At 35.3% G+C, this 17,966-nt stretch overlaps 3 protein-coding genes and 1 pseudogene across 9 annotated transcripts in view; 1 reads left to right on the plus strand and 3 right to left on the minus strand.

Moving 5' to 3' along the window:
- The first annotated feature begins 375 nt into the window (after nucleotides 1–375).
- LOC116138775 (vegetative cell wall protein gp1-like) lies at nucleotides 376–1,080 on the plus strand. Its single transcript, XM_031424447.1, has one exon. It carries the CDS (start codon nucleotides 380–382, stop codon nucleotides 956–958), a length of 579 nt encoding a protein of 192 aa, XP_031280307.1. The 5' UTR covers nucleotides 376–379; the 3' UTR covers nucleotides 959–1,080.
- Nucleotides 1,081–2,405: 1,325 nt separating this feature from the next.
- Nucleotides 2,406–4,074, minus strand: LOC116138937 (class V chitinase CHIT5b-like). The gene is made up of 2 exons (XM_031424621.1): nucleotides 2,947–4,074; nucleotides 2,406–2,489 (listed from the first exon to the last, which is right to left on the minus strand). Exons 1-2 carry the CDS (start codon nucleotides 4,055–4,057, stop codon nucleotides 2,446–2,448), a joined length of 1,155 nt encoding a protein of 384 aa, XP_031280481.1. The 5' UTR covers nucleotides 4,058–4,074; the 3' UTR covers nucleotides 2,406–2,445.
- Nucleotides 4,075–13,735: 9,661 nt separating this feature from the next.
- On the minus strand, nucleotides 13,736–16,595 carry LOC116138802 (annotated as a pseudogene).
- An 82-nt stretch (nucleotides 16,596–16,677) lies between these two features.
- Nucleotides 16,678–17,966, minus strand: part of LOC116138879 (putative receptor-like protein kinase At4g00960) — a 41,669-nt gene continuing 40,380 nt past the window's right edge. For all 7 annotated transcript variants that reach the window (XM_031424554.1, XM_031424552.1, XM_031424550.1 and 4 more), the window contains one exon: nucleotides 16,678–17,237. The gene's annotated coding sequence lies outside the window, so the exon portion shown is untranslated. The remainder of the gene's footprint in view (nucleotides 17,238–17,966) is intronic.

The following is a 17,966-nucleotide window of genomic DNA, read 5'->3' on the forward strand; positions in this document are numbered from 1 at the left end:
TAAAATTTTCGCTATCAAGAATTGACTCTTGTATGTAAAAGTTGAAATAGGACTGCAAAATTTTTCTTTTACAATAAAATATATAAATTTTCGTGAATTGTTATCAAAATCTCGTTTTTCAAAAAAAAACATATGTAAGAGACATGGATTGATGTATAATAATATATGTATGCGACCAATCAAAGCTCAAACTTCTCTTCGCAAGAATACCTCAAGCATAGAACCAGAAAAAGCCATTAATGGCGATAAAACATAGTCTTCTTGCACTATCACACCCTGATATATAAGCATATGCGTCTTCATGGTTAAACTAAGAAACCTGCAATAATCACAGGGCCTTGGTCTTCAGGAAAATTCTGACAATGGGTACCTGAAAACTATGTCTTTCTTCTGGACCATTGCCCTGATTGCTTTTGCAATCTTTCCATTCTCTACAGGATTTCCTTCCAGGAGTCTCACTAATTACCCCCCAGAAGATCAATATTCTCCATTGCCTGGAACATCAGCTCCAAAATCTCCCCCAGCTTCATGGTCTCCTGCAGCTTCACCAGATCCTTCATGGCCTATACCATTGACCCCTTCAGAATCTTCACCGCCATGGTCTCAGCTTTATCCTCCAGCTCCTTCACCGGCTAAAACAAGTCCTGAACCATCCACTCCTGAAGCATCTCCATCTCCATCTCCATGGTCTCAGCGTTATCCTCCAGCATCAGAATCCAGAACTATATCTTTTCCATCAGCATTTCCATCTTCATTGCCTCCACTTCCAGAATTGCCTCCATTGCCATCTTTGCCTCCACTTCTATCATTGCCGTCTTTGCCTCCAATATTGCCATTATTGCCATATCCTGAGCCTCCATCTCCATCACCAATGCCTTCTTCTGTGACTTCATCTCCTTCTGTTGAACCTCCACCTACAATGCCCTCTTCGATGCCTCCATCTCCATCTCCTTATTAGAAGCTAATCGTCTATGAAGATTATTGCTTATTATCATGAGCTTTTTCTATGGTTGTTTCTTAATTTGGATGTGACAAATAAATTTCATTTTCCATGCTTTTAATAGTAATTTTGTAGCATTTTGACACAGTATTTTCCCCCACACGAGGAGGAGATAAATGATATCCATATTGGGAAAAATAAATCAACTATATTATATATATTTCTTCAATCAGGGACATCAAGAAATAAGTAAAGATCAATGTTAATACTTTTTTACTCATTAAGCAATTAATTAAAAGAAATATTTCATTACACTATATATCTTGAAGGCCTTGATCGTTATAAGTTTTTGTTAATTATAACTTTACCGTTAATTTTGGTACCTCGTGAACAATTTAAATAATGATATTGATAGTGGTTTTAACAAGTTTATGGGTAATAGGTGTAGATTAGTGTTGAAACCACAGCCAAAACACATACAATGATAAAGCAGACAATTGATTTATCCTGGTTAATTCTAATAAAGAAATTACGTACAACATTCAAATAAAGTATTTTATTGAGTTTCAGTAATTTGTAGAATACGATAATAATAAGTATTAACGGTTTACTCTCATGCTCTCTATTTTTCACTCTCTGGATTTTTTTATTATTATAAAATGCATATAATAGAAAACCTAACCTTGTTTGGGCTTACTCGATCTAACCTAGCCTAGACCCAAATATTTGCAAGTCAATTCTAAACCCAATTACTAATTGGGCTTGTCATGAAGGGGCAGCGGGACCTGAATGCGTCTGCGTTAGCTGATAATCCGTTAAGGTCATGCGAAGTATGAACCATATCCAACAATTAGTATATCTCTATCATGAAAAGTTACGATTTACAGTTTTATTTATTTATTTATTTATTATAAGTCCATTGTTATATTCTTATAAAATCTAGAGATAGACTTGTAAAAAAAGATCGAACGTGACACATCTTATATTGTTAGTGAAAAAGGATTTTGTGATTCAGTTTATAAGACTTGGATCCTCGTAATTAAGGTAAGTATACATGTTTTGGGTGAATGATACTTACTAAAGTCTAAAAAGTAAACCCGTTTAGATTTAGATCAAAAACAGATAATATCTATTTGATAAAAAACGCTTGTGTGAACCCAAACGTAAATTTGTGAACTTGATCTTAAAGCCAATAAGATCTACTTGGTTGAACTTGACGGAATGTTATAAGACAGGGATGTAATTTGTATTAACGTTTCTAATTACCAAATCAATGTGCCTTATTTTTCATAATATATTAATATTAATATTTGAGTGAATTCTTATAACTAAAACATCTCAAGAGAGTGAGGATTTAATTATGGCATTGTGATTTCCTTCATCCTTGGATGCTCTTCTTTTCAAATGCATAAAAAAAAAAAAAAAAAAAAAAAGCAGAAAAAATTTCATTACATGAATTATTAATCAACCCAACCGAAAAAAAAAAAAAAATCTCCACGCTTGAACTACGGAGTTTCATTCCAATCATTGAGAATCCATGCCCTGGAAGCTGCAAATATAATAAATAAAAATAAAAATATGAGTTATGTGGTTCGTTTAACTCTAAATCAGTGAAATTTCATCCAATAAAACAGAAGAATTATAAATCTCCAAAATAATATATAAGAATATCGGAAATAGGACAATTAGCCTGCTACATCCATCAAAGGAGTAGTTCCTCGTCTTTTTAAGTATTTTAGATCAAACAACTCAATTTTAAATAATTGAAACCGATCAAAATCAATCAAATAAGACTATTATCATCGATCCCTCGAGAATCACTTAATTTTATCGACATCTATAACTTTCAGAATATAAAAAAAATCCTTTAAATGACTCATCTAATTATAGAAAACCCCTTTAAATAATTGAAAGATTGTTATATTTTCTTGAAAATAATAGATGTCGATAAATTGGACAATCATTTAAGGGGTCTTTATGTAATAAGAGGTGGAAAGTATCGTTACCTTGGGTTGAAATTTTCCATTCGTGATCGAAACTGACGGCCCAAAAGAAGTACCCACGAAGCCCAAGGGCCTGCGCATACCCAATTTTTATAGTGGTTGATATGGGATCATCATACCCGATCCATGTTGAGCCCACAAATGAATATGTGGATACACTTTCCAAATCATAAATCACAGTGGCACCATTCTTCTTATTAAACTCCTCCACTTTGTAGAAAACCAGCACACCATCCTCTCCTGGGCCAATTGCAAGTGCTGGTGATCCAATCCCGTTAGAATTTGGTTCCTTTAGAATCCAAGACTTCCCATAGAGAGGAAGGCCCATAACCAATTTGCTTTCCGGTACACCGGCCCTTAGCCACGATTTGAGCCCGTAGCTTGTGCTTACGTTGCTCGTTGGGTCGTACAATGCGGCGTGGGCTCCCGTTGTCGTGTTATCCCAAGACCCGTGATAATCAAAGCACATTGGACTAACCCAATCTAGATTTTGAATAATTGAATCAACTGGGTATTTTCGGTAGATTTTGTCAACGAAAAAGTCTACGGAGAAGTATACGGCAGCAGTGAACAGTAGAGGAGGTTGGTTTGTGGCCTTAGCCTCGTTGTCAATTGCGAGCCGCCATTCGTGAAATAGGTGGCCCAAATCATGCATCTCTTTTGGGGTTTTAGGGAACTCCCAGTCAAGGTCCAGCCCATCAAACCCAAATTTACGTGCAACCTCAAGAGCTGAATTTATGAACACTTTACGTGACTGAGGATTGGAAGCTATGAGAGCAAAGAGTGTAGAGTCAGAACCACCACCACCGATTGAGAAAAGCGTCTTCACCATTGGAGTTTTGTGGTGGAGGGTGGTGGTGAAGTTGGACAGAAGAATAGCCGTCGAATTCGTGATTTCAAACTTGTATGTAATGTTACTCGGATTAAGAAAGGCATAGTATATATGTGTGAACAAAGATGTCTTTATGGCTGATGGAGGGAAATTCTCAGACGATGAAGGCCAGTAAGCAGCTTTGACTGCCGGTGGCGACGCTACGACAGAGCTGGTGGCAGCCATGGTTGTGAGGCAAATAACCATAGAAAAGAGAGACATATAATATTTGATACATGCCATTTTTCTTAGAATAAAGTTCTAATATTTCACAAATGCACCCCCATAATGAAAGAGGTTGCGTTTATATATACACATAATACAAGTAATGTATAGATAAATAATTCAAAGGGGTAGATGAGAAGACAAATATTTTTCAAAGTTTTGGAGGGTTGTGTTTATCCAAAGGCAAATGGGGTTCAGATTCTTGAGGTTAACAAAATAATTAAGGTTTGATTATAGTTAAAATGATAGTTATGTATATTTCTTGAGACTAGTCTAGTTGATTAGGTATTTTTCAATTAATTAACACTTTTTATGATGACCTATTCAAAGTTGTGTTAGAAAAATCAAGTTACTTTGTCCACTTCTTATTGGCATCAAGCTTAATGTTTGATTGAATTGGTTAATTTGCTTCATCAAATAAATATTGTTTTGTATAAATTTAAGAGTAATTAGCATCAAAATGAATTTATTTTTGGGGCATAAAGAGAACACAATAATATTTATAAATTAACCACCCCTGGGTGACTGGGTGGTCAAATATGTACTTTTGGGTGTATTACTCAAGAGATCATGAGTTTGATTCCCCTCGGTTGTTAATAGGGATGACTTTGAAGGATTAGTTGAGGTGTGCGTAAGTGAGCTCGGACATCTCTGGTCACCAAACAAATAATTATAAATTAGTCTCAACTAATCTTAAAGATTTAAATGATTAAACTTCAATGAATTTTAGTTCAAATGGTTGAGATATGAAAAGTCATAACAAACGTTAAACTTGGTCTCTTAAATAATGCATAAGATTTAGACTTGTAATTTTCAAAGTACCATAAAAAAAAAAAAAAAAAAAAAAAAATTATATATATATATATAAAAGTCTGCTTAAGGACCCCTTTAGTCTCAATGGTTTACCAAAAAAACAATTGAAAGAAACATCAACCCATGAAACATGAGGGAATAAATATATATAAGAGAGAGATTCAAATGAAAATAATTAAATAATTAATTTTCAATTAATCAACTAGAAAATTTCTAACTTTTATTGGGTGGTTCATGTGTTTGTCTAGCATTTGTGTATGCTTGTGAAAGTGAAGGGACATATGGAAGGAAGATGATAATGTCAATGATTTTGAAAGGTGTAGGTTTTTAGCTATTCTATAATCAAAATATTAAGCACTTTTAAATAATATGACAACTTTTGTAATGCTTTTATATAGAAAGTAATATCCCCTGGCCACTTCGTTGAGTGGGACTTGGAGATTATAAAGATCACATATTATCCCACCACTTAAATAGTGGTAATACGACGTAGCTTGATACTGTTGGCAAATGTCCTAATTATGGGTTAATATGGATTAATATTTTGATTTAATCAAACTGGGTAAACATAGTCCAATGAGATATTTTAATGGGTTTTGTGATCATTTCTTGAAAGCCTGATATACTTCATATTTAATTGATCTGGGTTATGACGATGTAAGTGTGGACTACATAATTCATTGAGCCTGTAATAGGAGGACCCAATAAATTATTATTAAAAGGCTAAGTCGCCTTTCCAGATGTATGATCGATTACTCTCATTAATTTGGAAAGGATGATCGACAATCGATCGATTCAATTGGAAGATTCTGTGCATTCAATAATGGCTCAAATAGGTTTGTCCGCTCTCTAATTTTATTTAGTCAATATTTTATAAACTAATATGTATATCCTGGGTTATCATTGAATTGAATTGAGATTATGTATTGTTTTTGTGATTCAGTGATGAGATTGCATGAATAAATTCATGTTAAAATTTATGCTATTAATCTTAAAGAAACATGACTTGAGATATAAAGTTTATGATGTGTTGTGTTAGTCTAAATAATCAATCTAAAGCCTACAATCTCATCTGGGTTCCAACTATGGGAAATTGTGAATCATTAAAATTTATGCATGCCTTTTAGGAACATCAATAGACGTATTGTATCATTTTTGAGCATTGAAGAAACTTACAACATAGATGGTCTGTCCACTGGATTTTCTTGTACACATAACGGTGCAACTTAAATACATCTCATAATTTTACAAGGCAAAGATGAATCATCGAGTGCCAGGTCAATAAACTCCATACTTCTGCTGTATTTCCATTGTTCATATGCCTGCTTACAAGTCAAATGCATTTTATTTCAAGAAGATTCAAACTCTCATTTGTGCCATAAAAACATGCACTCCTCCTGCCACTTATGGTTTGCAAAAGTAGGACTCCAAAGCTATAAACGTCATATTTCATGGAGTATATCCCTTTCTTTACATACTCAAGAGTAGAGCTGGGCATTTGGGACTGGGCCCAAAAGCCCAGCTCCAAAACCCGGTCCTAGGACCGGTCCTTGAGAGGATCAGACCTAGGAGGCCTGGTCCCTAAACGGGACTAGACCTAAGGAGGAGGGCCCTCCTCCAAGTCCCAGGCCTGGGCCCAAAATTTTTTGTATTTTTTCAATATAGTCCCTTGTCAAATTACATAAAACCTCCTATTAATTTTAAAATAAATATAAATTACGAGGGTTAAAATTTTTTTTACAAAATTTATAAAAAAAATCTTCCAGGTCTAAAAAATTTATAAAATTTATAAATTTTACCCCTAAAAAAAATACTAAAAACCCCCTATAAAATTTTGTTTTGCCCCCAAAATATAAAAAAAATTGAGAGGGGAAAAAAGATTATCCAAGCCCCATGGGACCAGTCCTTGAACCGGCCTTGGGCCCATGGGACCAGTCCCTACCAGGCCTAAGGCCTGGTCCGGGTCCTAATTTTTCTCATGGGCCTGGGACCGGTCCTAGGCCCATGAGTGACTGGTCTCATTTGGGACCAGTCCCAAACGGGCCCAGGCCTGGGCCTGCTTGGGACTGGTCCCTACCCACCTCTACTCAGGAGGAATGCAGCCACTGCAGATATTGAATATCAATGAAAATTGGTTACTATATGGCAAAGGAAGCATAATAAAGATAATGTGAAGTGAATTACTTACTATATTCCAACAAGTCTGCCTGTGTTTGCTTCTATACATGTTTCCTGAAAAGTCTAGCCATTCTGAAATATGAAATTTTGGGGTTCATCTCTCTGTCTAGTAAAATATTGCTAGCTTTGATCCAGGTTTGTGCAGCTGAAAATTGTAAGTGATAAGAAGAAAGAAAAACGAAAATTAGGAGGATGATATTTTTGCTTGCCATAGAAGAAAGTTAATTGATGCCGTGTCCCATAAACATATGTTAAGATATGGAAACCGGGAAATGAAGACTAATAAAGTCCAATTTATGATTAAAATGCCCTCAAAAGATATAGTTAGGTATATATAATCGAGAGAGTAATGTTAGGTCCACAATCCAGTCTCATCATATTTTTTCATAATCCCGATGTGACAACTCGTCATTGGTCAGCTTGTAAAATGTGTCTCGTCTGCTTATTTGCGAGCTAACCAATGACGAGTTACCACGTCAGAGATTGTGAGAAAACTTTGTAGACCTAACATTACTAATAATAAAGGTATAGTTAAGGGTAGCGTGCAAAGTTTATAAAATGATTCATGATCGTCTTCGTTAACATTGTCGATGTTGCAATACTAGTATAAACCAAGATATTTTTGAGCTTATTGATTGTCTATTGATTCATCTGATGGTAAAGGTACAAAGGTTGGTGGATAAAGTAATGTGATCCAGTTTAATGATGGTAAGGGCAAGCTTCTAAAGGTTGTTGGGAGAGGAGGGTGAAATGAATATAATGACTGACATAGTTGACTTAGCTTGCATGATTTCTAGAGATTGAATTCTGAATATTTACTGTCACGCCAATAACAAATTTAAAGGGACAATTTTGGCTATTACATAACAATATACAACTATACAAGTTGATATTGAGTTTATAAAATTTTCGTTTATGTTTTTGATACAATGTTGTATAACACAAACATAGGTGAAAGCCTCTTCCTAGACCCAAAGGTCCGAGACGACCCGATATAACATTATATTATAAATTTGTAACAAAACCTCAGAGGAAGGAGACAATTATTTTTCTTTCCAGTGAAATTCAAAGTTCGCCACTAACATTGCAAGTAAAGTTCCTCCACTACATGAACATTGTTCGATATCAAGTCTTATCCCAGATTTTGCATTCAAAGCGAACGAGTGTTTTCATATTTGGCAAAGTCAGTGAACGATGAATTGCCATGATAAGTAATACGGTAATATCGGAAATATGAAAGAAAAGCTGGGCTCATGTACATGTTTCCTGAAAAGTCTAGCAATTCTGAAATCTGAAATTTTGAGTTTCATCTCGCTGTCTAGTAAATATTGCTAACTTTAGAACTCGGTGAATGATTGTGAAATTCGAGTATTCCTGGAGATACAGAAGTTCTTTTGTAACCCCTTCAATGATGTTGACACACTTTGCCAATCTAATACATACCGTCTAATCAGGTCTGTAATGACAAGTTTAATTATATCACAAGTTTCTGCTTTCTGCAGCTCCATAATCTTATTTAATTAGCTAAATCTGGAAGCATCAAATGATGCATTCTAACCAAAGAGACAGAGATCCAAGCTTTTGTTTAACTCACAGTTTCATGAGTGGGAACATATTGAAAAGCTAGCGCTAATAGAAGTTCTAGCTCAGTAGTGTTCTTGCCTCAAAAGCAACAGCATCCCTCATTCATCTAAAAAGTTGCCATATTATTCGAAGTCTTTACTGTCAGGCCATAGCCAAAACAATCTATGCCTTGAAATCCATAACTCTTATCGAAGATTCAATGAAATCTTCCTGTGAGAAGAATCACTAATCATGAAGACAAAAGAAGAGTTCACTTTGTTTCCCAAAATGAATGACCTGTTGCATTCTGTCCATTCCAGATTGACAATAGAGTATTTATCAACTGGTTTTTGCGCCTGACGATGTTGGCAAAGGTTGAGAAGTATTTTAACTGGGAGGGATAGAAGCTGGTAGGTTGAAGAGTCTACATTGGCAAAAGCAAAATAAGGAGAGTAACAAGGCAGAATTTATTTCTGATATGGGAAATTCACTACCAGGATACTGATAAGTCTCAACTAATCTTAAAGATTTAAATGATTAAACTTCAATGAATTTTAGTTCAAATGGTTGAGATATGAAAAGTCATAACAAACGTTAAACTTGGTCTCTTAAATATTGCATAAGATTTAGACTTGTAATTTTCAAAGTACCATAAAAAAAAAAAAAAAAAAAAAAAAATTATATATATATATATAAAAGTCTGCTTAAGGACCCCTTTAGTCTCAATGGTTTACCAAAAAAACAATTGAAAGAAACATCAACCCATGAAACATGAGGGGATAAATATATATAAGAGAGAGATTCAAATGAAAATAATTAAATAATTAATTTTCAATTAATCAACTAAAAAATTTCTAACTTTTATTGGGTGGCTCATGTGTTTGTCTAGCATTTGTGTCTGCTTGTGAAAGTGAAGGGACATATGGAAGGGGAAGGAAGATGATAATATCAATGATTTTGAAAGGTGTAGGTTTTTAGCTATTCTATAATCAAGATTAAGCACTTTTAAATAATATGACAACTTTTGTAATGCTTTTATATAGAAAGTAATATCCCCTGGCCACTTCGTTGAGTGGGACTTGGAGATTATAAAGATCACATATTATCCTACCACCTAAATAATGGACTTCAAAGCATGTCTCTTAACTTAAACCTAGATATTATCTTTTCAAATGGTTAGGAGTAACCCAAGATATCCTAGTTTGAGTCGAGAGGACGCACTTTGAGCTCCATTAATTAAGGTGGATAAGAGATAAATCCGAGCTCTACCAAACATGATGGGTAGTACTATACATGATACTCATAATTCTTCGAGCCCTATTCAGTGAGGTGGATAAGGGATATTACAGTCTAAGGAAAAGGAGGCTGTTGAGATGTGAATTCACAAATTTCAGTCACCATAATATATGTGTAACTTTTAAGTTATCAACAATGCATAGCCAATATTGAACTGTTAAGAGTACCCTAAACAATTAAGTAACCAAATCCGAAGAATTAAAAGGGTAGAATACAAGAACATTGTTAGATATTTCGAAGTCTTATCCCAAATTATTCGTTCAAACTGATCTTGTAATATCTTCTACCCACTTTATCTAGTGAAGCTCAGAGAATTATGATCATCACGTATAGTCCTATCCACCTCATTTGATAGGGTTTAGATTTATCTCTATGGGATGATCTTAATTCTCCAAGCACCCATTAGATGAGGTGAATAGGAGATATTACAAATCTATTTGCCATTGCCAGTAAACGATTTGCAAATATAAGTAATGTGGTAATACACTAATGCCACAAGCCCCACTACAAATGGGTAGGTGATAGTACAAATCTATTTGATATTGTTGGTAAATGATGGATAGCAACGATAAGAAATGTGGTATTACAACGTAGCTTGATCCTGTTGGAAAATTTCCTAATTATGGGCTAATATGGATTAATATTTTGATTTAATCAAATACGATAAACACATAATCCAATGAGATATTCTAATGGGCTTTGTGATCATTTCTTAAAAGATTGATAAACTTCATATTTAATTGATTTGGGTTATGATGATGTAAGTGTGGGCTATAAAATTTATTGAGCCTGTAATGGGAGAACCCAATAAATTATTATTAAAAGGCTAGGTCGTCTTTCCAGATGTACGATCGATTACTCTCATTAATTTGGAAAGGAAGACAAGCCTCATGATCCACAATCGATCAATTCAATTGGAAGATTCTGTGCATTCAATGATGGCTCAAACAGGTTTGTCTACTCCCTAATTTTATTTATTCACTATTTTATAAACTAATATGTATTAAATTGAGATTATGTATTGTTTTTGTGATTCAGTGATGAGATTGCATGAATAAATTCATGTTAAAATTTATGCTATTAATCTCACAGATACATGACTTGAGACATAAAGTTTTATGATGTGTTGTGTTAGTCTAAATGATCAATAAAAAGCCTACAATCTCATCTGGGTTCCAACTATGGGAAATTGTGAATCATTAAAATTTATGCATGCCTTTTAGGAACATCAATAGACGTATTGTATCATTTTTGAGCATTGAAGAAACTTGCAACATAGATGGTCTGTCCACTGGATTTTCTTGTACACATAACAGTGCAACTTAAATTCATCTCATAATTTTACAAGGCAAAGATGAATTATCGAGTGCCTGGTCAATAAACTCCATACCTCTGCTGTATTTCCATTGTTCATATTCCTGTTTACAAGTCAAATTCATGTTATTTCAAGAAGATTCAAACTCTCATTTGTGCCATAACATCATGCATTCCTCCTGCCACTTATGGTTTGCAAAAGTAGGATTCCAAAGCTATAAACATCATATTTCATGGAGTATATCCCTTTCTGTATATATTCAGGAGGAATGCAGCCACTACAGATATCGGATATCAATGAAAATTGGTTACTATATGACAAAGGAAGCATAATAAAGATACTGTGAAGTGAATTACTTACTATGTTCCAACAATTCTGCTTGTGTTTGCTTCATGTACATGTTTCCTGAAAAGTCTAGCAATTCTGAAATCTGAAATTTTGAGTTTCATCTCGCTGTCTAGTAAAATATTGCTAACTTTTAGAACTCGGTGAATGATTGTGAAATTCGAGTATTCCTGGAGATACAGAAGTTCTTTTGTAACCCCTTCAATGATGTTGACACACCTTTGCCAATCTAATACATACCGTCTAATCAGGTCTGTAATGACAAGTTTAATTATATCACAAGTTTCTGCTTTCTGCAGCTCCATAATCTTATTTAATTAGCTAAATCTGGAAGCATCAAATGATGCATTACTAACCAAAGAGACAGAGATCCAAGCTTTTGTTTAACTCACAGTTTCATGAGTGGGAACATATTGAAAAGCTAGCGCTAATAGAAGTTCTAGCTCAGTTGAGTTTCTTGCCTCAAAAGCAACAGCATCCCTCCATTCATCTAAAAAAGTTGCCATATTATTCGAAGTCTTTACTGTCAGGCCATAGCCAAAACAAGTCTATGCCTTGAAATCCATAACTCTTATCGAAGATTCAATGAAATACTTCCTGTGAGAAGAATCACTAATCATTGAAGACAAAACAGAAGAGTTCACTTTGTTTCCCAAAATGAACTGACCTGTTGCATTCTGTCCATTCCAGATTGACAATAGAGTATTTATCAACTGGTTTTTGCGCCTGACGATGTTGGCAAAGGTTGAGAAGTATTTTTAACTGGGAGGGGATAGAAAGCTGGTAGGTTGAAGAGTCTACATTGGCAAAAGCACAAATAAGGAGAGTAAACAAGGCAGAATTTATGTCTGATATGGGAAATTCACTACCAGGATACTGATAACTAGCTTTGATCCAGGTTTGTGCAGCTGAAAATTGTAAGTGATAAGAAGAAAGAAAAGCGAAAATTAGGAGGATGATATTTTTGCTTGCCATGGAAGAAAGTTAATTGATGCCGTGTCCCCTAAACATATGTTAAGATATGGAAACCGGGAAATGAAGACTAATAAAGTCCAATTTATGATTAAAATGCCCTCAAAAGATATAGTTAGGTATATATAATCGAGAGAGTAATGTTAGGTCCACAATCCAATCTCACCACATTTTTTCATAATCCTTATGTGACAACTAGTCATTGGTCAGCTTGTAAAATGTGTTTCGCCTGCTTATTTGCGAGCTAACCAATGATGAGTTACCATGTCGGAGATTGTGAGAAAACATTGTAGACCTAACATTACTAATAATAAAGGTATAGTTAAGGGTAGCGTGCAAAGTTTATAAAATGATTCAGGATCGTCTTCGTTAACATTGTCGATGTTGCAATACTAGTATAAACCAAGATATTTTTGAGCTTATTGATTGTCTATTGATTCATCTGATGGTAAAGGTACAAAGGTTGGTGGATAAAGTAATGTGATCCAGTTTAATGATGGTAAGGGCAAGCTTCCAAAGGTTGTTGGGAGAGGAGGGTGAAATGAATATAATGACTGACATAGTTGACTTAGCTTGCTTGATTTCTAGAGATTGAATTCTGAATATTTACTGTCACGCCAATAACAACTTTAAAGGGACAATTTTGGCTATTACATAACAATATACAACTATACAAGTAGATATTGAGTTTATAAAATTTACGTTTATGTTTTTGATACAATGTTGTATAACACAAACATAGGTAAAAGCCTCGAGATTTTCCTAGACCCAAAGGTACGAGACAACACGATATAACATTATATTATAAATTTGTAACAAAACCTGAGAGGAAGGAGACAATTATTTTTCTTTCCAGTGAAATTCAAAGTTCGCCACTAACATTGCAAGTAAAGTTCCTCCACTACATGAACATTGTTCGATATCAAGTCTTATCCTAGATTTTGCATTCAAAGCGACCGAGTGTTTTCATATTTGGCAAAGTCAGTGAACGATGAATTGCCATGATAAGTAATACGGTAATATCGGAAATATGAAAGAAAAGCTGGGCCGATTTGGTTCACTATTATTACCCCATCCTATCTTAAAAACCTAAAAATATATTTGTTTCAATATTCTCAAAATCCAATTCTACTTTATTCAACTTTTAAAACATTAATAATTATTTTCCTCGTAAAGATAACCCAACTTTACTTTTTCCAAAATACTATTCTAACAATAGTGAATCTAACGAAGCCTATATTCATTAAAATGTTTCTGAGTTATGAACATTTAATCCATGAAACCCAGAAATCTCATCTGGGATCCAACTGGTAAAGTTGTGAATCATTAACTGAGCATATTTCTTGCCTGGATCAATGTTGAGCTACTTCCCATATTTTTGTCACGCTTTACAGGAAATGCAGGCCTTCTAGGAGTAGAAATAGCCATTGTATATTTTTTGAGCATTAAAGAAACTTCCAACATGGAATGTCTGTCCACTGGATTTTCTTGTATACAAAATGTTGCCACTTACGTACATCTCATGATTTTGCAAGGCGAAGATGAATCATCCGAGAGATGGATCAATAAACTCCATGCCTCTGCTGTATTTCCATTGTTCATATGCCTGTTTACAAGTCAAATGAATGTCATTCCTCTTAATTTGTATCGTAAAAGTAATTAAGTACATATTTATGTCTAGTCCAGCAGCACATTAGAGGAGAATCCTTTTTCAAATATGGTAAAATTAGATTCCATCATGCTCTTATCCACCATACCCTTAATTCATCCATCACATTCGTATGAATGTATCCTTAATTATGTGTTGCAATGATATCAGAATCAGACCAAATTTATAGGTGGAATCATGAATATTGATTGAGTCATGCATGTCATGAGTCATATATGTTTCAGAGAAATATGCTAATTGTTTCTTCTCATATAGCTATCTTTTTTTTTGGGGGGGTTTTTTCTTTAAATGGTTTTGAAAACTGAAATTCCCAGAATATCAAAAGTTCTTAAAGATTCTCAGTTCTGTGGTGAAAATTATCAATTAAGAATGTATATCTCCCTACCTGTCCGTGGTGGCAGCAACTTCTGTGAGATGAGGGAGTATTTTTCCATCAAGCTGCTTAATTCAGCATCAAATTCTTTCTCTAGCTCCAACTCTTCTTCTAAGTGCCTGCGCCTCATTGCGGACTTCTTATCTTCGTGGACTTTGATTTTTTGGTCCCTCTCCTCTACAAACTCTTCCATTTCTTTGTCTTGAAATTTAATGAAGTGGGCCATTCTCTCAACCCTGCGTAAGAGAAAGAACATATCAGGATTCTAAATTTCTAAAATTCAAGTGTAAGTAATTTATTTTAAAAGCAATCAATCTTAATTATATACCTCTTCTTGTAGTCTTCAGTGTTGGAAGGATTTTCAATTGACTGCTTCACCTTCTCTCGCTCTTGTTGCTGTACCATTTCAAAATCCTCTTCCTTCAAATCTCTAGCTTCGTGAATAATTTTGATTTGGTCCTTAAAAAATTGCTCTTGGAAGTCCATCTACAGAAAAATTACAAAAATAAATAAGAAAGGAGTTAAGAGGAAATAAGGGTTACACATAGGGGGTTGACCAAGAAGTACAAGACATTAATGAAATAATAATAATAATCAAGACAGCTAGCATAGATAAAAAGACTTAATCAACCATGAGTTAAAGGGTTCAGTGCAAGTAATAGCCATTTCTTCAGGGAATAAACTGTGCAACCAAGGACTTCGTTTACTAGCCTAAACCATCCATAAAGCAAAATAACACAGTTATTGGTCAGGTGAAGCTTAAATACACTTCAACTTCAACAAGGAAAAAGCTATAAGCAACTGAATATCATACCTCTTCCTTGTTTTGTGCGTGTTGCAACCTGGTTCTTTGTTTCACGATGCAGTTCTCCTCCATAGTCTTTCTCAGCCTCTCACTCACAATACTGAAAGATGCTTCAAGAGATTTAGAATGCCTTTGCGCTTTATCGACTATGTTCTTGAAATAGCCAAGTTGTTGATTGTCCTCACTCATTTGCCTAATTTGCTTGACAACCATTTCCTGATACGATCTCAACTCAAATTTCAGCTTGGATTTGCCTAATGGATTGCAAAGCATGTTAAACATAATTAAGAATTGTATAAGGAAATTCTTTATGTATAGAATACCAAAAAAAAGAGATGCTTTGATGCATTATGGTTAACATGAGTGTTCACAGGATTTATGATGATTTTGAACAAACCCCTGCCGCCATACATGTCTGTGTATATAAGACACACACAAATACATATAAATAGATAAATAGAAAGATAAATGGAGATAGAACCTTGTGAATGCTGATTAAAAAAAACCAAATCTCCTCAGCGCCATAAAACAATCAGTTGGCGCTTTCCACCAGGAAGGAATAACACCTGCCGATGATTCATGCTTCGTCGTGTTCCTTGCTCAGAAAAATGCTTATGCAGTCGTTCAGCCTCTAAGTAGCCCCCTGCAGAATTCTCAAAAATCAGCACACTAATGCCTGATGCCCTGTGGACCATAAGAATGTCAGCCTTCACAGCAGCGACGAACTGAAGTATGCAAGAAGTTCCTGATTCCCATCCCAATCCACTGAATGCAATACAATAAAAAAGATGAGTTATATTGTGAGGATCCAGCAAATGTACTTCTTAATGACAACACAATCAAGCTGCATTGTGATCAAAAAGTAAAATTTAACATTAAAATAACTCTATTGTAACCTCTATACAGAAAGCAAGGCAATGTAACTTTACCTTATCATTCTATCTTTCTCCAGTTTAGTGTTCAGAATGACCACCATCGTGGCCAATTATATCATGATCTTTGTCCTCATCCTTTAAACCTTTCCACTTTCCAAAAATTCAGCAACTGGGTAAGGCGAAGTTCCTCGTCTAGCGCTCCTCTCCAAAAGCTCAGCAAGTTCTCTGGAAGCTTGACCTCCTGATCCTTTAGTTTTTTGCATGGGTCATAAAGGCTGCAGGCCGTGGTACCAGTCAATAGCACCTGGACCACGTTGGCATGCAGGACAGTGCCACTGCCTTGCCGGTTCATTTATCTCTTCAACAGTCAAACTATCCAAACTTTCAAAGAATTTGCTGAACCATCTGCTCTCCGAGTCTCATGACTCTTTGACTGGTATCTGAATCAAGTCATCGCTAAAAGTTCATCATCTGAAATATCTACAGCATCGGATTTGTCATCAATGTCATCATCATAATTTTCATCAGCATCATCCTCGTAGGCTTCAGAGACACTTTTGTCTTTTTGGCCATCTTCAAAACCTCTTGACGGAGTAGAACCAGTCACAGGTTGTGGGGCCATATAATTTTTCTCAGGCATCCTGTTGGTTAGCCGTGGCCTTCGCATTACCTCAACTGGGTTGTGTCCTAGAGTCAGCAGTTTGTGCCCAGGTTTTCCCAGGATTCCTTCCAGAGCCCCCATTGTTGCGCATGCCTGATTTTTGAACCATATCTGGACGTCCCCATCCCTTTGTACTAGAATCTTGGGTAGCCCAGGGTTTTGCTGGACTTCCTTGCATAAACCTCCTTCGCATTACCTCAATGTCATCATCATCATCTTGGGCTGGATCCCCGCTGATATCATAGGCTTCAATAACATTTTTTCCCTTAAAGGATGGGTTGCAATTAGCACCAGCCGCAACAGGTATTTCACCGTTTCTTTTAGAACTCATCTCTGTGCACAATTCCGGATCATATTTTAAAATAAGACTCGCGTCAAAAAGTTTAACAAGTAATTTCACAAAACCAATTCATTTTTCATATTTAATTTTACACTTAGTCATGTAAATAGCAACATCAGAAAACCATTGATAGAAATGTTACACAAAGAACATTTAGGCCCTTCACGCAAAACTCAATTGCACTGAGTTAACATAACAATTTCTGAAGGCAAACCTGAGTTATAATCGCACCAAAACTATAAACAAAAATGAAATACATACGATTTCTTGAATAGAAAAAAAAAAAAAAAAAAAAAAAAGAAAAAAGGAGGAGGATTGCTCCATGATGAAAGTCAAGGTCAAAAGTGGCCCGAAACACAAGTTTTCAAATAATGCAAAAGATAAAAGTGCACAAGAACAAAGAACTCAAACTCACCGTCAGTGCGAAGATTCCGGAAACTGCGACTCAACTTAGGCCACGATCAACGACTAGAACACGACCGATTACAAACTCCACCGCGACGAAAAAATGCAGCCAATTTGAGCAGTCCCGCGAACTGAGTGAAAGTGCCGCCAACTCAACAGAACAAAGCCGCCAAGAGTCCGACCAAGATTCAGGCGAAAATTCCGTCAAGATGCCGCCGAAAGCGGGGGAGAGTAAAGAGAGTGAGAAGTAAAAGAGAGACTGAGAAGAGTTAAGCAAAGGAGTTTTCGAATTTGGATGGTTCACCTCATATGCTACA

This window comes from Pistacia vera, unplaced genomic scaffold, assembly GCF_008641045.1.
Source record: "Pistacia vera cultivar Batoury unplaced genomic scaffold, PisVer_v2 Contig344, whole genome shotgun sequence".
NCBI classification, from domain to species: domain Eukaryota; kingdom Viridiplantae; phylum Streptophyta; class Magnoliopsida; order Sapindales; family Anacardiaceae; genus Pistacia; species Pistacia vera.

Excerpts from the sequence above, each read along its gene's own strand:
- LOC116138937 (XM_031424621.1), bottom strand. The coding sequence starts at position 4,057 with ATGGCATGTATCAAATATTATATGTCTCTCTTTTCTATGGTTATTTGC. Across the intron at positions 2,490-2,946 it reads ATGGAAAATTTCAACCCAAG|CTTCCAGGGCATGGATTCTC; the intron begins GTAACGATACTT and ends TTATATTTGCAG.
- LOC116138775 (XM_031424447.1), top strand. The coding sequence starts at position 380 with ATGTCTTTCTTCTGGACCATTGCCCTGATTGCTTTTGCAATCTTTCCA.